Source organism: Mirounga leonina, unplaced genomic scaffold, assembly GCF_011800145.1.
Source record: "Mirounga leonina isolate KUSES-001 unplaced genomic scaffold, KU_Mleo_1.0 Mir_154, whole genome shotgun sequence".
Taxonomy (NCBI): Eukaryota; Metazoa; Chordata; class Mammalia; order Carnivora; family Phocidae; genus Mirounga; species Mirounga leonina.
In genome coordinates this window covers 5952737-5978769 of record NW_023270389.1, presented here as the reverse complement: position 1 = coordinate 5978769, position 26033 = coordinate 5952737, and the positions used below count along the sequence as shown (strand labels likewise).

The window sequence follows — 26033 nt, the reverse complement described above, 5'->3', positions numbered from 1 at the left end:
GATTCTTTATTTTGGCTCAGGTCATGATCTCAGGGTCATGAGATTGAGCCCCACATAGGGCTCTGTGCTCAGTGGGGAGGTCTGCTTGAGATTCTCTCTCTCTCTCTCCCTCTGCCCCTCCCCCTGCACATGTATGCACACACACACACTCTCTCTAAAATAAATAAATAAATCTTAAAAAAATAAAACAAGCTGCCTCCTAAGCATTTCTTTTTTTCTTCTTTTAAGAGAGGGAGGGTGGGGAGGGGCAGAGGGAGATGGAGAGAGAGAATCTTAAGCAGGCTCCACACTAGGCGGGGCTCAATCTTATAACCCTGAGATCATGACCCCCTAAGCATTTATTTTTTTCCTCTTAAGATTTTATTTATTTAATTTAGAGACAGAACTTGAACAGGAGTGGGGCAAAGGGAGAGGATCTCAAGCAGACTCTGCACTGAGCATGGAGGCCAATGTGGAGCTCGACCCCATGATCTCAGGAGATCATGACCTGAGTCGAAACCAAGAGCCAGCCGCTCAACTGACTGAGCCACACACGTGCCCCTAGGACCTCTAAGCATTTTTTTTTTTTTTTTTAAAGATTCTATTTATTTGTTTGAGAGAGAGAATGAGATAGAGCATGAGAGAGTCAGAGGGAGAAGCAGACTCCCTGCCGAGCAGGGAGCCCGATGCGGGACTCGATCCCGGGACTCCAGGATCATGACCTGAGCCGAAGGCAGTCGCTTAACCAACTGAGCCACCCAGGCGCCCCCTCTAAGCATTTCTAATAAGCAGTCTGCGCACAGCTCAATGAAATTCTATAGTCCTCTATGGTCTTAAAATGTACAATGAATATCTAATACTTTTTCTCTAAGACTAAATTTTACTGGGATTTATCTAGAATCCCAGGTTTTTGTTTTTGTTTTTAACAATTATATTTGGTTGTTTAACTATGATCATCAATCAGAATGTGGACTGGTTCAACTGCAGGTTAGTCCAAAAGGCTCTTCACCTTTTGGCTTATTCGTAAACTATGAGGTTCTTACTACTAGATAAAAAGTATACTAGTAGTTTCATTATACCAGATAAATGAATTCGGAAGGACAGCCAATCCTCCTAGTGTCATTAGAGCCTAATATGATGTGTCAGAGAAAGCAATCAGTCAACAATATACACTGTGCTCATTTATAGCACGCAGCTGGCACTGGGAGTAAGAGATTCTCTTTTCCATGAAGAACCCAGCTGGAAGTAATCTCTCCTTTACTAAATTTCTTTAGTACTTTGTATATTCCTTATGGGACCTTCTCTTCGGAGTACAGTGATTTCTGGGCTTATTTTTCTTTCTAGATTATAAGCAAGATGCCTTAACATCTTTAGATGGTCTCAAGGTATTACAGCATTATTTGTAATTTATGTAATACCCAGCACTAGTAGGAGAACAAAATGGAATAGTGACACTATCAATACCAAATTCATCAGTATTATGGACTAAATAGCTTGTGATGTTTGGTCTGGGAATCATGTCACTATTTACATAATACAGGTAACTGCTTTGAGTTCCCAAAACCCAACTTTTTTTTTTTTTTTAAGATTTTTTATTTATTTATTTGACAGAGAGAGAGAGAGAGAGATCACAAGTAGGCAGATAGGCAGGCAGAGGGAGAAGCAGGCTCCCTGCTGAGCACAGAGCCCGATGTGGGGCTTGATCCCAGGACCCTGGGATCATGACCTGAGCCGAAGGCAGATGCTTAACCATCTGAGCCACCCAGGCGTCCCCCCAAAACCCAACTTACAAATTCACTCTCAGAACCCAGCAGGGAATTCTTACACTATATGTATAACCAGAAAGGCTACAGTAAGTCTTACACTATATGTATAACCAGAAAGGCTACAGTCAAGATGCTAACCTTTCCAATTTTGTAAATAAGAGAATGCATTTTTTCTCTTAAAAATACAGTAATTTTAAAAGTAACTTTAAATTAAATCTTTTAATTTTTTAAAGTTATTTTTAAAGAGAGTATAGGAATTTAAAAATAATCTTTTGTGAAAAAAGTGGAAAAATGTTTCAAAATTAATGCATGGATATATATCTGACCAACCAAACATTTTAAATGGCTTTTGGTTAATCCAGAGAATACTGATTAAGCAAAGCAAACTTACGTTGTTCATAAACCCAAATTTCTACTTACCATTTATGTTTATTGCTGGTAATACTATTGACATCTTTGGTCTTGAGGTCTTGTTGTGGGTCGTGGCTGGTAGCAGCAGGTGATCCTAAGAATAACAAACAACAACCTGTTATAACAACTGGCTTAGTCTTATAATAGGCCCAAGTCAGAGTTTCTAAGATGCCAACATTTCATTGGGATCATAAACAAAAATGACATTTTTTATTTTAACTTGGCTTAGAGGTAATTAACTACAAATCATCTTACGATTTACTGAGTGTCTATTATTACCAGGTGCTACGTAGTATTCTTGGAATACTCCTCGGTTCTGATAACATACATGTTGCGGTGTACTTTAAAGGGTACTGGCCAAGGAGTCCGAACAGAAGGATTGTAATTCTAGATCTGCCCCTAACAGCTGAATGATCTGGGTCTGTTTCCAACCCTGTAAAATGAGGCGGCTAGACTAGATAATATCACAAGATACTGAAATTATCTATCCAATACAGTCATTTTCACTTTTTTTTTTTTTTTAGGAGGAGGAACATTTCTGCCCTCCTCCCAATTCTGATCCCAAATTCCTGGTATATAAAATAGACATTCTGTTTGCAGTTTGCAGTCAGGCCAGAGCCTGGATCTTTGTCCGCTTAGCCGCCTCTTCTCCCTTTGAAGCAACCACAGCATTAGATTTTTTTTGGTAAGCAATAAGTATATACTAAAGAAGATGTATAGTTCTTGCCTTTAAAAAGCATATACTTCAATGGAAGAATTAAAAAATTATAAATGCACGTCTAGCATAATTATAAAGTTCCAAACGTAACAATGCCAACATTTGATAATCTGTCAATGACCCGTGGCATCTGAGGCTTCTGGTTTCCAACCACACAAATACTGAAAGTAAGATGAGCCAAGAGGAGGCTGGCTTCAAAAAAAGGGGAGTATGTGTGTTTTGGAAAAGGTATGTATGACTGTAGGTTCCAAAGCAGATTATAAACGACTTATGACTTTGTTATGAACTACTGTTTAAACATCAATAACTCCTTTTTCCTAGCAAAAACAGAGGAACTGTCACAGCAAAAAGAAAAAAGAAAGAAAACAACATACATTAGTGTTTCCACTTAAGGGAGCACGGTTAAACTGAGATAGAACTGAACCTGATACTAACCCCCCTCGCTTCATCACTCATTCAGCAAACTTGCTATAGGGAAGGACTCATTACAAGTAGGATTTAACACAGCTGAAGGTAATAAAAATTCAATGCAACTCAGTTCAAAGGTCAATGTGATTATGAAGTGCAATTATCAGCAAAATGAAGAAAAAAATCTAGAATGCAATAAACAAATTGAAATGAATATACATCAACAGAACTGAATAGAAAACATTTCCAGTAACTGCTTGTCCTTTGTTTAACTCAAGGCAGCATTTCTGTGAGAACAGATTTTTTTATTTTTGAAGTTGGGGGAAAGATGAGTGAAGTTGTTCTGTTAGAATTCCAGCACTGCAGCACGGGAGATTTTTTTTTTTAAGTGCATTGTTAGACACAAAGATCACACATTTCTCAGTAAGATAACATAATATAGCCAAGAAAAAACAAAATTTGCTGATCTTCATGCCATGAAAATTATAAATAGCTTAATTCCTATAATTAAAATACTGCTTCAGGGTCCCCAAAATTGAATGAGAAAACAAACCAACAAACTTGCAAGCCCCAAATTAAAGCTACTGTAAAAATAAACACACTTAGATTCCATTGGTCATGGGTTAAGGTCAGCCTCAGACTTAAATCCGAGTTTCCTGCTAAAGTCTAGATGCCATACTAAACATTGTTTTCAAGCATGATTTTCTGAACATAATGTCTTCTACTTTCTTTCTTCATTAATTTCAGACAGTTACTTTTGCAGGAGAAAGCCAAAAAACACATTATTATTTATGAAAAAGAAGAATCACATCTTGAATGCATAAAAATTATTACAGTTAACCAGCCTTACCTCTAATTATTAAAGTTTGCAAACTGTGAAGGGTGGGGGGCAGAGAGGAGACCTAGAATTTAAGGTGCTTGTTTGGGGTGCCTGGGTGTCTCGGTAGGTTGTGTCTGCCTTCAGCTTAGGTCACGATCCTGGTATTGAGTCCCGAATTGGGCTTCCCGCTCAGTGTGGAGTCTGCTCCTCCCTCTACCCCTCCCCCGCTGCTCGTGCTTGCTCGCTCTCACATAAATAAATAAATAAATCTTTAAAGTGCTTGTTTAGGGGTGCCTGGGTGGCTCAGTCGTTAAGCGTCTGCCTTCGGCTCAGCTCATGATCTCAGGATCCTGGGATCGAGCCCCACATCAGGCTCCCTGCTCTCCTGGAAGCCTGCTTCTCTCTCACCCACTCCCCCTGCTTATGTTCCCTCTCTCGCTGTGTCTCTCTCTGTCAAATAAATAAATAAAATCTTTAAAGTGCTTGTTTACCACAGAACTGCAAGGAATCAAAGCCGGTATACTAAAAATTCTAATAGTGCTTATCTTATATTTAAAAAAAAATTTATTCACACAAACATCTGGGAGAGTACAGTTGATTCATTTAACATTTACTTCAAATTAAATGCTCCTTGCAGTAACAGTGAATTCTGAATCACTTTTTTCTCCCCAACTGTGTTCATCTCACTCCTTTTTAGCACATCATTAAATTCTATTAGTGATGTTTTCAGAAACAAAGGAGTTTTATTTTGGCACTGTTGCTGAAATCCATGTCACCAATTTTAGGATATCTCCAAATGCACTCCTGAAAAGCCTCTATAGGACTGAAATACCATGGGATATCTTCAGGGAGGAAACTTTGTGGACAGACACTATCATCAACACATTGTTATTTTTATTCCCAGAAGAAGTCAGAGAAACACTGGTGGGAAAACACCAAAACATTTCACTGTGAGAATAAAACAGTTTTCCCCAGTGTTACGCAATATCGTGCATGAGAAAATCTGCCATTTTCATACAATTCTCCTAATTCTTTTCCAAGCACTTTGTTAGAAGAAAACCAAAATATTAGTGCATAATGCAGCATCCAAAATTATGTTTCTTCTCTTTTTAAGAGGGCTAAAGCATTGGAGACTAACCTGTCAAAAGAACAGGACCAAATTTTGCTCAGCTGAAGGTTGAAATGGTAATTCACACTAAAATTAAGGTCCTACTAGGTGTTGTCTAATGTTAATTCTATATATCCGTGTAGAGTGGAAACTGACCTCCAACTTAAACTGCTGAGTTTAAATGACCCTTCCCACTCCCCTCTAAAACTTACTGATACCCACAGCACAAATGAACATTCATGACTGTTTTTGGGTTTTTTTCCCCCCAAAAGTACTTTTGCTAATTGTATTTCTTAGGGTAATTGGGGGCGCCTGGGTGGCGCAGTCGGCTAAGCATCCAACCCTTGGTTTCAGCTCAGGTAGTGATCTCAGGCTCATGAGACTGAGCCCCACGATGGGCTCCAAGCTCAGTGCAGAGTCCGCTTGAGATTCTCTCTCCCTCTCTCTCTGCCCTTCTGCTCATGCTCTCTCCCAAATAAATAAATCTTTAAAAAAATATTAGGGAAATTGATAAAAGTGTGAAAAGGAGATTTAATAAAAGTGAATAGTTTAAAAAATTCACTCATTCCAAGACAACCATAAAAGACTGAGAAAAAAATCATACCAGTCTGCATTCAGATTGCTTAAAAAAATATCTTTAAATTCTTAATCTAATTTAGAGTAAGTGTAACTGATACTAGAAATTATGGTTGATGCATTGTGAGTGTAGTTTGTATTGAAAGGCAACATGGAATTCTTCCAGATCTGGACTCAAAGAAAAGGTGTTGGCCCTACATCAAAACTTGACAAGCAAGTCCACATTTATATAATTAAATGAAATAAATTTAAAATATACATATTATTTTGATGATCTCCTGCTTTAACCAATTTTGTTAATTCACAGATTTTCCAGTAGTCCCTATTATACTAGGTAAGACAGTTTCTCTTGTATTAGGAAACTCTGACCTAAGCTTAGGGCCCCATATCTTTGATAGAAAGGAATGTATTTAATATCTAATGATGTTTCCTGGGGAATGAGGGAAACAGTCTGCAACAGGCTGCACTCTGACAATGAGCAACTTTTATTTGGATCAACATGGGCCTCTATTCGTCAAATTTTGCATGTCAGGCCCATACTAACAACAATGACTTCTTAACATTTCATATTTGGTCCATATCCACTGGATTCCAGAGACAGGCTTGGTTTTTCAATATAAAACCGTTAAAACCAGATCAAAAATAAAAAGCATCTATCCTCATTTCAAAAATAGGTTTGCATTAATTTTTTTCTAATCTATGTTCCTATCCTGGGGAGCTCTCGTTTTCTATCACTTTACCTCATTTATCTCACCAAGTCTCTGGCAAGCTACTGAACTAAGTGAAGAGCATATCAAAGCTTGGAAATAGGACAGCCAAAGCAGCAATGAGAATCAGGCCTTCCACAGCTCTTTATCAAAGTCAAATATTCTGAATTTATGTTGTTTTCTAAGAGCCGTATTAATTGCTGATCAAATGTGTCCAACATGAAAGCAACCGAAAAGCAAAGATAATTAAGAAATTTGAAACCATTAAAATACACAGATACGGGCGCCTGGGTGGCTCAGTTGGTTGGGCGACTGCCTTTGGCTCAGGTCATGATCCTGGAGTCCCGGGATCAAGTCCCGCATCGGGCTCCCTGCTCGGCGGGGAGTCTGCCTCTCCCTCTGACCTTCCCCCCTCTCCTGTGCTCTCTCTCTCTCTCACTCTCTCAAATAAATGAATAAATAAAATCTTTAAAAAAAAAATACACAGATACACAGTGACATATCCTAAAAAAAAAATGTAAAGAAAAAAATTAGAGGTAGTAAAACTAAGTAGAATGTAATCATTTTAAAAGTCTATTAAAATGTCTATGATGTAGGGCTTCCCATTATAGTAAGAACATAAGCTAAGTACATTACTCACCCCCAAACTAGAAACAGTTAATATAAATAGCTAATATGAATGCAGTATTTGTGCCACCAACGTACGCAATAAGACTACAGACCAATAAAAGGAAATGTAAAGCTTGCATCAGCACCATTAATACGCATGTCAGCCAGAGGAAGAATAAATCAAAACTATCCGTGCACCACAGATGGCCCAAGAGTGAGCCAAGGTTTACATTTCACAGGAGGAAAATTCTGACACTATGCTCAAACCTGATAAATGCTGCCAAGGTCACCAGAGGAAAGATTAGCTTGAAATCCTAATAAGTACAAACTCATTTTGCTTTAAGATATGGTTCTCATATCAAACTCTGTGGGAGTCTCCAAACCTGCCCAACGGACTGTGACCTCCCCTTTTATGCGCACAAAAATGTATAAGGTTGGACCATATAAAACTGTCATTTTTTTGTGGGTCAAATATCAGTAATTTCATAAAGTTCAACCTAATAGTTATTATATATGCCTCTCTTTTTTAAAAATAATTTTTTAAAATTAAACTTTACACCAAACATGGGGCTCGAACTCACAACCCCTAAATCAAGAGTTGCATGCTCCACTGACTGAGCTAGCCAGGTACCCTGATCTGCATCTCTCTCTCTAAGATTTTATTTATTTGTTTGAGAAAGAGAGAGCACACACGCAAGCGGGAGGAGGAGCAGAGGGAGAGGCAGACTCCCTGCTGAGAGGGGAGCCAGCAGACTAATCCCAGGACCCTGAGATCATGACCTGAGTCAGTCCCTTAACCTACCAAACCCCCAGGCACCCCCTGCTTCTCTTTTTTAAAAGTAGAATTAATTCAGGGTTTCTTGGTCAACATGCTTTCTTGTAAATACTTTCCCAAGGATACGACAGTAGCTTCCAAATCATTCTTTTTTTATAAAGATTTTGTTTATTTATTTATTTGACAGAGAGAGAGACACAGCGAGAGAGGGAACAGAAGCAGGGGGAGAGGGAGACGGAGAAGCAGCTCCCCGCGGAGCAGGGAGCCCAATGTGGGGCTCGATCCCAGGACACTGGGATCATGACCTGAGCCGAAGGCAGACGCTTAACGACTGAGCCACCCAGGTGCCCCTCATTCTTCTCTCTTAATGAGAGCTTGCAGGGAAAGTGTTTCCAAACCAGGTCAGGACTGTTTTCCCTAGAGAAAGCTCTTCGACAAAATGCTGGTTATATGCTTTGAACAGGGATCAGCCAGCAAGTCTTTGAGCCTGTACTTCATATTACTCCATTCAATAACTCTAAGCTAATCAAGTTCCAAACTTTGTCAGCTCTAATACAGAGTTTTTCAAAAGCTGGACAGTGTGTGATTTAGGGAAATAAATTAGGACCCCTGAAGCTCGTTCTCAATCATCATTTGCTGAGTGCCAACAGTGTGGCAATCCAAAAAAATGTCTTAAGGAAAAAGATCAAACACTAAATGCATGAAGAGTTTAACCATAGGAGTTTGTCAGACATAATGTTTACAAGATGTTTCGTTTTACAAAATTCACTTTACTCAGGACTACTGGTAGGAAGTGAATTTCCTGAGGCCTGAATTGCATCCTACAGATGGGCTACCAGTGGGGAGGGAGAAGGTGAGTCTACAGCAAACTGAGCCGAGTTTTCTGAGAAAAGAGATTATTAGGAAGCACTTCAAAGAAGTTGTTAAATACAGATATCTAAGAAAATTATTTTACTTTTTGTTGTAAAAAATGGGGAAAATGCTAGGTTGAGACAAAAATTAATTTTTTGAAGTTCTAGGCAGAAACTACAAAAATGGTATAAACTTGTGTAACAGTCTCAAATGATGTGTGTGTGTGTGTGTGTGTGTGTGTAACTACCACAGCAGCAGGGGAAGGGAATGCACGGAGATCTAGAGGATTCCTTCATATCAATGATGCTACAACTTTTTGGAGGAAGAGGAGAAGCAGAATCCTACTTACTTTATATTCCTAAAGTTATCTTTCCTGCATGATTCTGTGTCTGGATATTCCTCCAGTCTCCACTAAAGATACCAATCTTCTCTCCAAAGTAATTTTGATCTTGGTTTCACACAAACAAACAGGAAGGACTATAAAATATCCCTAAAGTACATTTTAGGAAAGACTGGTCTTGACAAGGCAAACCACCAAGTGGGAAAAAACAACTCCCTTAAAGTTTCTTTTAAAGCTCTTATAAATTTAATGATAATCTGCAATAATCTGATTTTTCTACTTTAGTGGACAAATTTTCTCTTGAGATCTTGGGTTAGCAAGATAGCCCAAAACTGGACACCTGGTCCACACTGGAAGCTGAGCTTTAGTTTTATTGCTAGCTACAATCTTCATTAAGGATGGAGGTATGCTATTGTATAGACTTGTTCCAAAGAGTTCAGAAGAGTTCTCTCTTCATATCACAAAAGGTATACTTTCCAGAACCTAGTATGTTCTCTGCATTCTCAGCTTCCATTCAGTTTTAACGTGAATGTTTGATGTATGATGCACTTGTGGGGAAGGAAGGAAAATTCTGTTTTCACTGTTTGGTCAAGTATTGTTTAAGAAAGGATTTCAACTGCTCAAAAGGCACACTAAGGGATCACAGTACTAATTTTAAGTTCTGTAATAATTAGGTTCCCTTCAGAAAGTATTTAATCTTACGGCCAAAGGAAACCGAGATCAGAATTGAACATATTGACAGTAGTAGGTTCTTCTGCAACAGAAGTTCTTAACAAAGGGTCCATATCAGAATCATCTACAGGACGTCCTAATGTAAACACCCAGGTTCTGAACCCCCTAAAACCATTCTGAGAAGGTAAGCCTGAGGCGGGCCAAAATCTGGCAGGGATCCCTGGCAATTCTGATGCAGACAGCGTGAGGATGCAGCTTTCACAAGCACTGGCAGCAAGGAGTAGACAGAGACTACGAGAAGCCTGGGCTCCGGAGCTAGACTGCCTGGGTTTGAATTCTGCCTCTGCCACCCCCATTTCTAGCTGTAGGATGTAGAGCAAGTTCCCCGATCTCCCTGTGCCCTGTTTTTCTCATCAGTAAAACAAGGACAGTAATAATACATAGTGCACAGATTGCTTATAAAGATTAAACAAGATAATACTTTAAAGCACTTGGAACAATGAGTGACTGGCAAGTAAAAAGCACTATTTGAAGCATTCAATAAATTTTTTTTTAAAAAGGACCAAAAAGTTTGAGGTCAGAGAAGTCCTTGAGAAAACGTAACAGGTCGCACAACCAGGGACACGGACACTGTTGACCACGTTTCTTCCGTCCCACCTGGTGGCTGAGAGCCACTGTTTACCTGCCAGTGACAGGCACTCACTCCCCATCCAAACTCTGAGCCTAGAAATGAAAGCTCTTTATACTCTGATCTCTCCTGCTCTGGCGTCTTTCCGCCATGATCGCTCACTATTCCTTTTCACAAACACTACTGCCAACTGTCAGAGATATTCTCTATAAATTCAGCCAAGAGAACAAGATACCCTCACATTTAATTTTCTTTAACGTAAAAGAGAGGGGGAAAATAACTGAAGCACAAGTATTCAACGCTTCTACTCTCTGCTTTTTCTAAGGATTTTTTTTTTAAGTGCTGCTGGATTGCATGCGTGGTAGGGGTAAGGTTACAGATGGAGAGGAGAGTTGGAAGAAGCTAAATTGTAAGCTAAAAGGTATGAGTTATTAACAGGGAAGAAGGGTCTGGAGGCTGGAGAAGTGGAAAGGAGGTGGACAGAGAGGGCTGGCCTGAGCTGTGGCCTTTGCAGGACAACAGAGGTGAGGCAGCGACTCTGCAGGGGTGGGGGGTGGGGCAAGAGGGTACTGGGGCTGTTTTATTTACTATTCCCTGTGCAGTGTTGTCAAGAGACGTCACTAAAGGTCTTACATTACTTATCACGTTTATGAGGTTTTGGAGTTGTATTTCTTTTACTTTTTTAAAAGTAGGCTCAACACCCGCCGTGGAAACCAATGTGGGGCTTGAACTCATGATCCTGAGATCAAGACCTGAGCTGATATCAAGAGTCGGACACTTAACCAACCGAGCCACCCAGGCACCCCGATTTGTATTTCTTAGAGATCTGTCATGTCAAAATCAGGGCAAGCTGATTCTTAAAAAAGGGCAAGCTGAGGGTTGCTGGAGGGGAGAGGGGGAGGGGGATGGGGTAACTGGGTGATGGGCAGTAAGGAGGGCACTTGATATAATGAGCACTGCATGTTATATGCAACTGATGAATCACTGAATTCTCCCTCTGAAACTAGTAATACACTGTATGTTAATTAATTGCATTTAAATTTAAAAAAAGAGTTAACCCTAAAAAAAGGGGGGAGGCAAGCAAAAAAGTCCAGCTCTATTTAAATTACATGGGGTCTTTTCCTCTGTGGAGACTTCATAAGTCTTCTGGCAGAGAAGCTCCTTTAAAAATAAAATGAAATCCTAGTACCAAAACAAAAACAAATCCCAGTGAAACAAAACAAAAATCCAACAAAAAAAGAGTTCTCAAAGGCCTAATTTGTGAAGAATGTGGGCAGCCACTAAGTGTCCAACACATGCCTTTCTCTGCTTTGCCCCACTGTCATGTCTCCCACCCCTCCCAACCCCCAGCCTGGCCCTGTCGCTCAGCATCTGTTGTGGCCCAAAACACAGCCCCCCACCCCTCAACCCAGTCTGCTCTTCTGCCTGTATTTTCCCACCGTACTCCCTCCCCCCAGGGTCACAGCTACTCCTAACATCCCTCTAGGTCTAACTGAGACCAATCTCACTCCTAGAAATGTGCTCCCACCACAAGGTACAGTAATGTTGCTTCCACTTGCCTCTTGGGGTGTGAGCAGGCTGCCATCATAAACCCCAATGTTACAGGGGTCCAGAGGAGATATGGGGAGAGAGGAGGACATTTCAGGGCCTAGATACTATAAGGTACAAAGCAGGAGAGATCAAAGCCAAGTTTTTAATTTGATACTCTTGATATTTAATATCAATAAAGTAAGCCATGGAGTACATTCCTGAGTTTACAAAATCATTTTCATTTTGGTTATGTGACTTTCAAATTAGTTTCCCTAAACCTTTAAGATTTCGCACTTAGTTTTTATAGTACTGGCTGTTGGTTTTGGCTATCCAGCATTTGAATCTCTTGTCTACTGGGGGTTTTTGTGAGGGGAAGATGTCTAACTGCAGGAGCCTAAAGGGGACAGACATAATTTCTCTCCCAGCTCTCTGGCAACCAGGACACTGACATGTGACCTAAGCCTGGCCAATCAGATACTCCCCTAAAATTCAAAGTCTTAGGCAATAGTGAATGAAGACTCGGATTTAGATTCACAGCAGCAATGGGAGCATGCCACTGGCAGCAGGGCTAGTGGCCATGGCGGAGGCCCGTGTCCTAACCCAACTGTCCTAACCCAACTTCTTGAGCTGAAACGATGACTGTGTTCTTGGCTGTGTGGCCTTCTTTGGTTCCCATCTCCAGTATTCGCATGGAGTCTTGTGAACTAAAAACAGCCTTCCATTAAATTCCTTTCCTGTAATGTGAACAGTTTCTGCTTTAACTTAAGTTATGGTAGGTTTCTGTTGTTTTACAGCCAAGAACCATTCCTGGCACAATAATGGAATTCCATTTCTGACATATTTGATATTGCTGGTCAACGTCCGACCTAACATTTCCCCAAAATATCAATTTTAGTTAGATTAATCCCACGGTATTATTTTAGGTAAATAAAGTAGACTGAGTCATAAGTCAATGGATTCTCCCATTTGATCCCTAAAGTAATGAAAATTGGCTCTGTTACCACCACTGTAACTGCAGCTGTCCTTATAAAGACTCTATTCTAATTGTCAAGCCCAGTGCTTTTATCCAGTCCTCACCCTATTTTCTCCCACAGCAGCTGATGCTCTGAGCTCCTCCTCCACCTCTTGGTTCTCATTTTCCCTCAAGTTTTTTCTCTTTTGCTATCTTCTCTTCCACCCACATCACACATAAAATATTGGGGTTTCTCAGAGGCAAATCTTTTTTCTTCTCTTCGCATTTTCATCTAGTTTCATAATTTGAAATATATGTTAGGCTCAAATCTCTCAAACCTTAACTGAAGATCCATATTTACACATGCTTACTAAATATTTCCACTGGAATATTCTATAGATTCTTAAATTATGATTTTTCTTCCTCCTGGGTTTCTGATTTTAATTAACTTCATCAATTTGTATTTAGTTGTCCAAATAGAAACCTAGAATGATTATGGACTCCTCCATTTTTCTTACCTTCAACACTAAATATGCCCCTTTCTTATTCCCAAGTGTAAGTCCATATTAACTCCTCTCATATACGTGTATTCACTCCTTGGTAATCTCATTTAGTCTCAGGGTTTTAAATATTCTCTGCATGCTGATGACTCCCAAATTTATATTTGTAGCCCATCTCACTCCCTTGGCCTTGACTCCTATATCCAACTGCCTACTTAAAACACTCATCTGGATCTCTCAAAGTTAAGATATCCGAAACTGAGCTCTTGAAACAGCTCCCAAATGTGCTTCTCCCACAGTGTTTCCCATCTCTGTGCCACTGTCATTCTTCTCAGACACTCCAGCCAGAGATCCTGGAGTATTCTCATACTCCATATTCAGTCTCTCAGTGAAACCTATTGATTCTGCTTTCCAAATACATCCAGAATTGAACCATCGGTCCAGCCATCACTACTGTCTGTATGATTATAACAGCCTCCTCAATGGTCTGTTAACGGCCCTTTCTTCCTCCAAGTCTAGTCTCATTACAGCAAGCACAACGATCCTGTTGAAATGTATATAGAAATGTTCCAGTGACTTCCAGTCTCAGAGTAAAATTAAAATAACCTCAATGGCTTTTAAGGCTGTATATGTTTTGACCCAGCTACTTAATTCTCTAAGATCATCTTCCATGGTTCTTTCTCCTATTTATTCTGCTCCTGCTGCCACAGCCTCCTTACTCGTTCCTCACATATACCAAACATATTCTTGCTTCAGGGCCTTTGTACCTGCTGCTCCCACTGGAATATGAGCACGGAGTCTGCTTGTCCCTCTGCCTCTGCTCCTTTCTCTCTCTCAAATAAATAAAATCTTTAAAAAAATAAAAAGAAAGTTCAGAGCACCCAACTGGAGAATATGCTCATCAGAAACAATAATATAAAAAAAAAAAAAAAAAAGCAGTAATAGGAGAAGCACAACTGGAGGAAATCACACTAATTGGAAACCATTTACTCTCTTCATCAGAGTTCAGATGTTAAACAGATGCCCCTAAGAAACAGAAGCCATCATTTTGAGATACTACCCACCACTTACCTTTAGAAACACTCAGAACAATGAGACAAGACTCTAAGCTGCTCCATCAAAAAACTGCCACAACTGATGAACTCAGTAAGGTCACAAGCTACAAAATCAAGGTACAGAGATCTGTTGCATTTCTGTACATGAATACTGAAGCAGCAGAAAGAGAAATTAAGAAAACAATCCCATTTACAGCCACACCAAAAATATTAAGATACCTGGAAATAAGCCTAACCAAAGAGCTGAAAGACCTGTACTCTGAAAACTATAAAACCCTGATGAAAGAAACTGAAGAGGACACAGAGAAATGGAAAGACATCCCATGGATCGGAAGAACAAATACTGTTAAAATGTCTATACTACTCAATGCGTCTACACATTTAATGCAATCCCTATCAAAATACCAACACCATTTTTCACAGAACTACAACAGGGGTGTCTGGGTGGCTCCATCGTTAAGCATCTGCCTTCGGCCCAGGTCATAATCCTGGGGTCCTGGGATCAAGGCCAACATCGGGCTCCCTGCTCAGTGAGGAACCTGCTTTTCCCTCTCCCTCTCCTGCTGCTTGTGCTCTCTCTCTCTCAAATAAATTAAATCTTTCAAAATGGATGATTAAAAAAATAAAAAGAACTAGAACAAATAATCCTAATATTTGTATGGAACCACAAAAGACCCTGAACAGCCAAAGCAATCCTGAAGAAGAAAAGCAAAGCTGGAGGCATCATGATTCCGGACTTGAAGTTTTATTACAAAGCTGCAGTAACCAGAACAGTATGGCACTGGCACAAAAATAGACACAAAGATCAATGAACAGAAAAGAAAACCCAAAAATGAACCTTTAATTATATGGTCAATTAATCTTTGACAAAGCAGGAAAGAATATCCAATGGGGAAAAGACAGTCTCTTCAACAAATGGTTTTGGGAAAACTGGACAGCTACATGCAAAAGAATGAAACCGGACCACCTTCCTATATCATACACGAAAAATAAATTCAAAATGGATTAAAGACCTGAATGTGAGTGAGACCTGAAACCATAAAAATCCTAGAAGAGAACACAGGCAGTAATTTCTTTGACATTGGCTGAAGCAACTTCTTTCTAGATATGTCTCCTGAGTCAAGGGAAACAAAAGCAAAACTAAACTATTGAGACTGTATCAAAATACAATGCCCCAGTAAAGGAAACAATCAGTAAAACTAAAAGGCAACATATGGAATGGGAGAAGATATTTGCAAATGACATGTCCGATAAAGGGTTAGTATTCAAAATATATAAAAAACTTAATAAAACCCAACACCCAAAAACTGAATAATCCAATTAAAAACTAGGCAGGACACATGAACAGATACTTCTCCAAAGAAGTCATCCAGATGGCCAACAGACACATGAAAAGATGCTCAACATCACTCATCATCAGGGAAATGCAAATCAAAACTACACCATTTTTCACAGAACTACAACGGGGGTGTCTGGGTGGCTCCATCGTTAAGCATCTGCCTTTGGCCCAGGTCATAGTCCCGGGGTCCTGGGATTGAGTCCCGCATCGGGCTCCCTGCTCCGCGGGAAGCCTGCTTCTCCCTCTCTCACTCCCCCTGCTTGTGTTCCCTCTCTGACTGTGTCTCTCTCTGTCAAATAAATAAATAAAATCTTAAAAAAAAAACTACAATGAGATATTACCTCACATCTGTCAGAATGGCTACAATCAACACCACAAGAAACAACAGGTGTTGGTGAGGATGTGGAGAAAAAGAAACACTTGTGCACTGTTGGTAGGAATGCAAACTGGTGCAGTCCTTGTGGAAAACAATATGGAAGTTCCTCAAAAAGTTAAAAACAGAACTACCTTATGATCCAGCAATTGCACTATTGGGCATTTACCGAAAGAATACAAGAACACTAATTCAAAGGGATACATGAACCCTTATGTTTGTAGCAGCATTATCTACAATAGCCAAGATATGGAAGCAGCCCAAGTGTCCATCGACCGACTGATGAGTGGATAAAGATGTGGTGTATATTTTATTCAGCCATAAAAAAGAATGAAATCTTTCTATTTGCAACAACATGGATGTAACTAGAGAGAATAATGCTAAGCGAAATAAGTCAGTCAAAGAAAGACAAATACCATATGATTTCACTCGTATGTGGCATTTAAGAAAACAAGCAAAGGGAAAAAATGGGAGATATATATCAAGAAACAGACTCACAAGAACAAACTGTGGTTACCAGAGGGGAGGTGGGTGGGGAGGATGGATGCAACAGGTGATGGAGATTAAGGAGTACACTTGTGATAAGCATCGGGTGATGTACAGAAGTGCTGAATCACTATATTGTACACCTGAAACTATTATAACACTGTATGTTAACTACACCAGAATTAAAATTAAACTTAAAAAAAAAAGAAAAAGAATCTAAGCTGGAGTTCGCTCTCCAGTGTGAGATCTACAAGTGCTGATATGAGTAATTAATGGTGGAGCCAGAGGAAATGAGATGTGTTCGGCCCTGCCCTGGAATGCCAGGTCACACACAAGAGTGTTCTCGTTAACAAAGACTCGGAAAAGATGGGAGGCCTGAGGCAAGAATAAGATAATACTCCTTATTTTAGAGGGGCATTTAGGGGGAGGGGGATTTCTTTCTCTAAGTTTTAGATCTTTGCTCTTCAAGAATTTCTTTTTATTAGGAAATGTGGCCACAGATACACTCTTTACACCTATCAGATGGTTGTGAGCTCTAACTTCACAGAAGATCATGGAAAAATCCAGCCACCAACACAGAGCTCAAAAGACATATAGGATGACAATCTAAATAAAATGGCTACTGGAGTATTAGGCTAAATTACAAAGAGGAGTGATAAACTAAAAAGGGAAATAAATGCCTATTAATTAGGAAAACAAATAGGTACTATTAAAAAAAAAAAAAACCCAACCAAAGAAAGTGTCTAGGAAATGAATGCTAGATAACAAAAGGAGGTAAAGATAGTCCCTGACTAACCCTAACCTTCTCTGTTTCAACATTCTCACAATTATTAAGATACTAAACTGCTGCTAAAAGGTTAAATAAATAAAATAACCCAAAGCAGTCTAAAATTTCCCTGAAGTTTTTCTATTTCCCAACTCTTGCCACATCTGTGATACTCAAAAAACATATAAATACAGAATATATATTTAACTAAGAGGCGATGGCTAATAAACTGAAAATCTGGGCCCAACTTCCTTCTCCAACCTTATCCTGTACAATATTCCCTAAATTTTGATAAACTCAAATTATTCCTTTTCTTTCCCACCACATTCTTTCATGGATACTTCACTTTACAGTGAGGTTGCCTGAGTCTGGAATGCCCTTGCTCTTTATTATTCTGTGCTGAGAATACCTATTCACCTTATATAACTCAGTTTACATTTTCGTCTTTGAAGGCTTTATGATCATCTCTCTCCCATCCCTAAAATCTCAGGTTTGGTCAAGTTTTATGTAGGGGATTTTCCTGAAGTTCTGCTATTACATTCAAAAAGTCAACCAAAATATGACAGAAATTATATTGAGCAAAAGCACAGAGTCATGGGGCAGGAAGAACCCTTACAGATCAGGGAGTCTATGCCCTCATTTAAAAAAAACTGAGGCCCAGCTAGGATTTAGACTCAGCTCTGTCAACAACAATTTTATCCCCACATACCAACAATCACCAAATCAAAATAAGTGTTTCTAAAATCACCAAGGAAAAAGACACAGAAATCTTCAAAGTGGAAAATACAATTCACTCATGAAAGGCAGTTTATCCAACTGCTAAAGAGTACTGGAATCTGTCCACTACGTGGGTGGGTTTCTGGGATGTCCCTAAATGAAAGGAAGTCAATATCCATCAACAACTTCACAAACATACTTATCTATCAGGTCATATTTATCTATAATATAAAATTTCTGCTCTCTCCCTGTGTACATCTGGTCTTCCTTTTGTGTGTGATCAGGAAGCAGGTGCTACTTTTAACATCACTCTGAATCATATAAGATCAGGATGCTAAATATACTGGGGGGAAAATGGTCATCACAGATAGTCTTTATAGCCTCTAATTTATATGAATGACAGGTATATGAAAGTAAGAACTAGGGATGATAGTAAATGAAGGTAAACAGAAGTAATTTCACATGAACATAGAGAATTGTTTCAATATTATTGATAGGACCCCAAAATGCATTTGCATAAACAATTCTAACATAGGCACATACTAAAGTGTTGAAGTCAAAATAGATATAGGCAGCCTTACCATACATAGTAATCATTCTTACACGTTTTAAGTCATGAGTCATGGAAACTGTCCTATAAATCTCTGAATCTATTATTTATTTCCACAGCTCCCTGGATCCACCTTTTCCTAAAGAGAATCGAGTATCATTAAATGGGATGAATTACATGTATGGCTCTACTATGGGCAGAAAATAAAATAATTGAAGGATATTTTGGCATTAACTCATTAAAAGAAACATCAATCTGTCTCTTATATAAACATATGTTTAAGTTAATTTAAGAGACCAACGCAGCACTACTGTGAATAATACTAAAAATTTCAAATTTATTTTCTAGGCGGAATTTTTTTTAAAGATTTTATTTATTTATTAGAGAGAGAGAGAGAGAGAGACAGCACAAGCAGGGGAGAGAGGGAGAGACAGACTCCTCACTGAGCAGGGAGCCCGATGTGGGGCTCGATCCCACTGGGATCAGGACCCAAGCCGAAGGCAGATACTTAACCGACTTAAGCCACCCAGGCGCCCCTAGGCAGAATTTTAAAATTTAAGTTCTAGGCAGAACTTTTAAATTAAATCTTTTTGAGTAAATTTAAATGGTTTCTGAAGGAGGAATGTAAGAGTTAAAAGGAATGAGTAATATTTCTTTCTGGCTGGGATAATTCCCATAGCCTTTGCTTTTATCAAAGGTTTCATTTCTCAATTTTCAAATGCCATTTTTAATTTCAATTTTCAAATGCTTAAATTTCCTTAGGGAGCTGAAGATTGTTTTGCAAAACATTATTACAGAACGAGCATGTTCCGTGTAATCCCTAGGTTTATGTCTCAATCTGTGTACTTGCAAAACAAAAAATTAGCACATACTATAGAATTAAGGAGATACTCTTTTTTTTTTTAAGATTTTTATTTATTTGAGAGAGAGAATGAAAGAGAGAGAGAGTATGAGAGGGGGGAGGGTGAGAGGGAGAAGCAGACTCTCTGCCAAGCAGGGAGCCTGATGTGGGACTCGATCCCAGGGCTCCAGGATCATGACCTGAGCCGAAGGCAGTTGCTTAATGAACTGAGCCACCCAGGCGTCCGAAGGAGATATTCTTTTAATAAGCTACATTTGCTTGTTTTATTTTTTAAGATTTATTTTATTTTATATTAGAGAGAGAGGGAGAAGGAGCATGAGCAGAGGGAGAGAGAATCTCAAGCAGACTCTACACTAAGCACAAACCTGACATGGGGCTTGATCTCACAACCCTGAGATCATGACCTGAGCCTGAACCAAAAGTCAGATATTTAACCGACTGCGCCGCCCAGGTGTCCCTATGTTTGCTTGCTTTAATCAAGCTATTCTGACTTCATTTGTTGTTGCCAATACTCATAATCTTTCTAAAAGTTTAAACATCATCAAGATAAAAAGCTTTTGCACAGCAAAGGAAACAGTCAACAAAACTAAGAGACAACTGACAGAATGGGAGAAGATATCTGCAAATGACATATCAGATAAAGGGCTAGTATCCAAAATCTATAAAGAACTTATCAAACTCAACACCAAAAGAACAAATGATCCAATCAAGAAATGGGCAGAAGACATGAACAGACATTTTTCCAAAGAAGACATCCAAATGGCCAACAGACACATGAAAACGTGCTCAACATCGCTCGGCGTCAGGGAAATCCTAATCAAAACCTCAATGAGATACCACCTCACACCAGTCAGAATGACTAAAATTACCAAGTCAGGAAATGACAGATGTTGGCAAGGATGCGGAGAAAGGGGAACCCTCCTACACTGTTGGTGGGAATGCAAGCTGGTGCAGCCACTCTGGAAAACAGTATGGAGGTTCCTCAAAAAGTTGAAAGTAGAGCTACCCTACGACCCAGCAATTGCACTACTAGGTATCTACCCCAAAGATACAAATGTAGGGATCTGAAAGGGCACCTGCACTCCAGTGTTTATAGCAGCAATGTCCACAACAGCCAAACTATGGAAAGAGCCCAGATGTCCATCGACGAATGAATGGATAAAGAAGATGTGTGTGTGTGTGTGTATGTGTAATGGAATACTACTCAGCCATCAAAAAATGAAATCTTGCCATTTGGAATGATGTGGATGGAACTATAGGGTATTATGCTAAGAATCAGAGAAAGACAATTATCATATGATCTCACTCCTACGTGGAATTTAAGAAACAAAACAGAGGAACATAGGAGAAGAGAGGGAAAATAAAACAAGATGGAATCAGAGAGGGAGACAAACCATAAGAGACTCCTAACCACAGGAAACAAACTGAGGGGTGCTGGAGGGGAATGGGGTAAATAGGTGAGAGGCATTAAGGTGGGCACATGATGTAATGAGCACTGGGTCTTATATACAACTAATGAATCACTGAACTCTACCTCTGAAACAAGTAATACACTATAATGTTAAGTGAATGTAAATAAATTTAAAAAAGAAAAATCTAAAGATATTACATTCATCAGAATCAATGTATTCTTCCTACTAAACTACTTGTACCATCTTTAGACTTCTTATAATAAAATGCAATAACGTGGGGGCGCCTGGGTGGCTCTGTTGGTTAAGCGTCTGCCTTCAGCTCAGGTCGTGATCTCAGGGTCCTGGGATCGAGCCCCGTATCGGGCTCCCTGCTCAGTGGGGAGCCAGCCTCTCCCCTCCCCCTCTGCCTCTCCCCTCCTCCTGCTCGTACTTTCTCTCTCTCTCAAATAAATAAAATCTTTTTAAAAACAAATAAAATGCAATAATGTGGAGTTTAAATGCAAAAGAATTACACTTGACTTACTGCCTTCTTATTGAAAATATTAACCCTCAGCTCATGAGGTTCATAAAAATGACTTTCTAAGAGTTTTTTTTTCATGCCATCTGTTAATTATTCATAAGCAGAGTTGAGTATTACTCTTCCACAGAACAGCAACCATATAGTCCAATTCCTTCAGTTCTGGATGGGTGCCTGATAGAAGTATTGGAGTAAGTTGTGAAATATACAGGTAATGCGTTCTCAGTAATTGTGTGCTTGTCCCACAACATAAATGTAGGGGAAAAAGCAAAGAAAAATATTTACCAATATTAAAGAAGCAGAGGAATAAGGCAGTGGTGTGTTGAGTTCACTATACTTACTCTAAACTGTATAAAATTTATGAAAAATTTTTAAAAAGATTTTAGTTACTTATTTGAGAGAAAGAGAGAGAGACTGAGAGAATGAGTGGGAGGAGGGGCAGAGGGAGACGAAGCAGGGAGCCTGATGCGGGGCTCGATCCCAGGACCCTGGGATCATGACCTGAGCTGAAGGCAGACGCTTAACCGACCCCTCTGAAATAATTTTTATGCAAAATGTTTTAAGTCTTTATATTTATTAGCAAATAAAACTTAATAAAATCTAAAAGAATTCCTTCTTAACTATTTAACAAACTATATTAAATTTCAAGTACTATAAAGAAACTAACTTTTTAAGTACAGAAATCTGGAAGGTAAAGCGTTACGTGCATGAGCATAGAGAATCAGTTCTGAGAAACAATTTTCAGGATTCTTCCCTCTTTGATATACTAGACTTATTTCTCCATAACTCGTGGCTAGAAAAGTAATAAGGAATTACTGGTGTTGTTAATGGGGTGAGAGAGTTGTTTTCAGTGGGGATTCGGCACAGATGTTTGGAATAACTTGCAGCTGTCGCCGGGTGAACAGGCTTAATGAAATTACTGGGAGTATCGAAGGAGAGCCGCCAGGAGTACTTAAAAACATTCATATTATTGTGACATGAAAAAGCCTAATTAGAAGCCAGGAACTGGCCTTTGTTTACTTCTGAATCCGATGTTTAGGGGTCTCACACCTAAGTCTGTTGTCACATATTTCTGGGTACACATCCACATACATGTTCAATTGTAGCACAGTGCCTCACTTATTGACTGTATGTCTTAGAAAAGGGAGAAACAATTTTCCGTAGCTTGACCTAGTTTTGGTTTAGTTCAATTTAATTCAAAATACTTTAGAAATTTACTACAGGCAAAACCCCAGAAGAGTGAATTAAAAAAATCATTATTCTGAAGGAACTTATGGAGAGAGAATATATATAGACATAAAGATAATATAAAGAAACAATATTATGGGAATTCAATGGAATTATGGGGATTTGAGTGTTCAAACGCTGCTCCTTGCGGGACAGCCTGACTTCACCTATAGGTATCTGTAGGCACCAGGGGTACATTATTCTTTCATCCACACAGAAACAGTTTGTCTCAATTTTTATAATAGGATGCCAAACTTACCATCTATTTGGTTTCTAATGCATACAAAGCTGCCCTGAAGTAGCCATACAGACTACTAGTACTCTACGCTTTCCCCAAAAGTCTGGGTAACAGACATGCTATTTAGAAGGCATGCTTACGGGGCATTCTAGCCATCCACTCCTTCAGGCATTCTAAGTTCCAAGATCAAGCTGGAGTCCACAGAGGCTTGGTTCACAAAGTTTTGCCTCTCCCTGAATGGCTTTTACTGAATTGCACATTATGAAATGGATGGCAAACTAATACAAATTTTACTAGAAATCAAAAAGTCCAGACTTAATGAAATACCATGTCCCCATAATAAAGTTCTGTTTCAGATTCAAGGCTCATCCCAATTACCTCAGAAATCTTAGCTCTCGTGCAGTGCTGTCCAACTTTATACATACAGGTAACTTTAAACTTTCTAGGATACAATTAAAAAGTAAAAAGAAACGTGTGGCATTTTAATAATCTACTTTATTTAACCCAGAACAGCCAGAATATTATCATTTAACATGTAATCGATACAAAAATTGAGACATTTTACTTTTTCTTTATACTAAGCCCTCAAACTCTTGTGTGCCTTTTATACCTACAGCCTACCTCAATGACTGGTTACACCCGAAGACTGGTACCTACTGTGCGGAACACAGTGCAGCGCTACGGGATAAACTTCTTTTGGGAAATGGCCCTTTCGGGCTTCCTCCCCAACAAAACACTACAGCTCTTCTGCTTCCCTGCCCTTTATTCTGTAGGTTATCAGGAATAGCAGGCCTAACACCATAACAACTCCACTTAGCAATTCTTTGGTGGTAAAGATTAGGGTGGCGGAGTTGGTCAGTGGGAAATTTTAAATCCATACATTAAGAAAGTGAAAAAACTCTTGTAACATACTTCTCCTGGTCTGTCCCCAAATGCTCTAAGAGCACCATCTTCTAACACAAGAGGCATTGCTGATGGTATAGAATAACTCCTCCTCAGAACGATATGGGATTAGAGCTACTGAGACTCCTGGGTTTTGTTTAGTAAGAATCATTTTTATAACCAAATTACATTTAACATAAACTTAGAGATTTAAAAAAATTTTTCTTTACACAATCTTTAGTTAAGTAAAAATATTACAGGTTTAGAAACATTTCAACTTCTCTTAAATATTGCAGAATAACACACCACTTCATAAGGACATGTTAATTTGTGGAATTCTACTAGTTTGCATGTTTCTAGAAAAACTCTCTTTTAACATAATCTCATTTATTGATAACAGGGAGATAGTGTAGTGCAGTGAAAAGAGCGCTAGCCTGAAATGCAAGATGATTTGGCTTCTAGACTTTGTCACAGGAGTTGTGACACTATGTAACTCTCTGGGTCTGAATTTCTCCATGTGTAAAATTAACAGGGGCGAAAGCACACCTCTCAACCTCAAAAAATTTAAATTGAAAACTATATTCAACAATTTCAAAATGCTTTACACTTTGAAAGCAAGAGTATTTGAAGGAAATGTTATCGTTTCCAACATAAGATTGTAAAACTTTGTAAAAGTGAGCTTAAATAACAAAGCTAAAACAAGTGGCCAAATTGTAAAAGGAACCTAATTCTGATTGTAGGTTCACCTCCTGTTCATCAGCGCCTGCTAGTAAAAATAATGCTTGACATTCTCTATGTGAGAGAATTCATTAAATTTAGCTTACTAGAGAGACATTTTAAATGTGACTGACGGGGCTCACTAAGCTTCACTGATAAAATTCTCCTAACTGACCTTTAGGAACTTGAAGACTTAGCACAATAGGGTGCACGTGGGTGGCTTGGTCGGTTAAGCAACCAACTGACCAGCGACCGACTCTTGATTTTGGCTCAGGTCATGATATCAGGGTCGGGAGATCAAGCCCGTGTTGGGCTCCGTGCTCATCGTGGAGTCTGCTTGTCCTTCTTCCCCCTCTGCCCCTCCTCCTGCTGGTGTGTGCTCTCTCTCAAATAAATAAAATCTTAAAAAAAAAAAAAAAAGACTTAGCACAATAAAGAAAACAACAGACAAATGTATGGTCATCTAATATAAAGCACCTATTATTGCTGACGAAAAGTCATGAAACTTCTAAATGTGTACTGTTTCCCATGGATAATTTCAGTTCAAGGTGGGCAGATACTCATGCGTTAGCAGTATAGTGTTCCAGTGCAGAGAACAAGGGTGGTCCAGCACCTGTTTCTTAACTGACTGAGTCCTTTGTTTTCTTCAAAAAGATCAGTAATTTCTAAAAAATGCCTTGATGTCAGTGCACAATCGGATCTTTCAGAAATGTTTAAATGTTGAAAAAGGAAGTAGGATTCCCTCCTACTCATAACAAATCATGCAAGCAGGAATAACTCATCTATTCAGTATAAAATAATGTAATTGCTCTCTTGTACATATTTTAAACAGGTAATTAATACGCTTTTCTTGGGGGGGGGGAATAAGCACTAAATAATAAAATTATTACAACTATATTGCTAATGCCATATGGAGCCCCAACCCAATAGCAGAGTAAAATCCTAATCTAAATACCTAGACATTCTCCCAGTCATCTAGACACATGTCCTCCTGGCTACCAGATCTCTATTTTCCACACTCTACTTTCCCCAACTCAAATATTCTCACAGGAGACAGAGCCATAAGGATCCTTGAAAAACAGAATGAAAGGGGGTTTATCTATTGCTATCTGAATCTGGGGTATCAAATGAAATTATAATATTGTTAAGATGCTTATCCTCTACAGAAATATGCATAATGAATTTGCGATGATTTAAAAACACTTATGTATTCTTTAAAATAAATGAAACCCACATATACATTTCAGTAATTTTGACCTAGAGGGTTATGGGTAATTTCTTCATTTATTTTTCCGAATTTCTGAGCGTTAAGATAGTGCTTTTAAACTTTAAAACTGATCACACAGTTATCTATTAATGGTTCAGGCCATTTGGTAAGAATTCTGGAGACACAGGAAAACTTCGTAAAAACTATAAAAACTGTTGCCTCTAACAACCCTGGAATTTATAAACAATTCAGTAATTAAAAAAAAAAAAACCCTCTATGCTCCAAAGTTTAAGAACTTTAAAATTAAGCCTCTTCTACATCATTTATATGATTT

At 38.9% G+C, this 26033-nt stretch overlaps 1 protein-coding gene across 1 annotated transcript in view; it reads right to left on the bottom strand.

Annotated features, from left to right (window-relative positions):
• Positions 1 to 26033, bottom strand: part of ATF6 (activating transcription factor 6) — a 208733-nt gene that overhangs the window by 54404 nt on the left and 128296 nt on the right. Inside the window, exon 15 of the mRNA XM_035010025.1 lies at positions 2166 to 2250. Coding sequence (XP_034865916.1) covers positions 2166 to 2250 — 85 coding nt within the window. The remainder of the gene's footprint in view (positions 1 to 2165; positions 2251 to 26033) is intronic.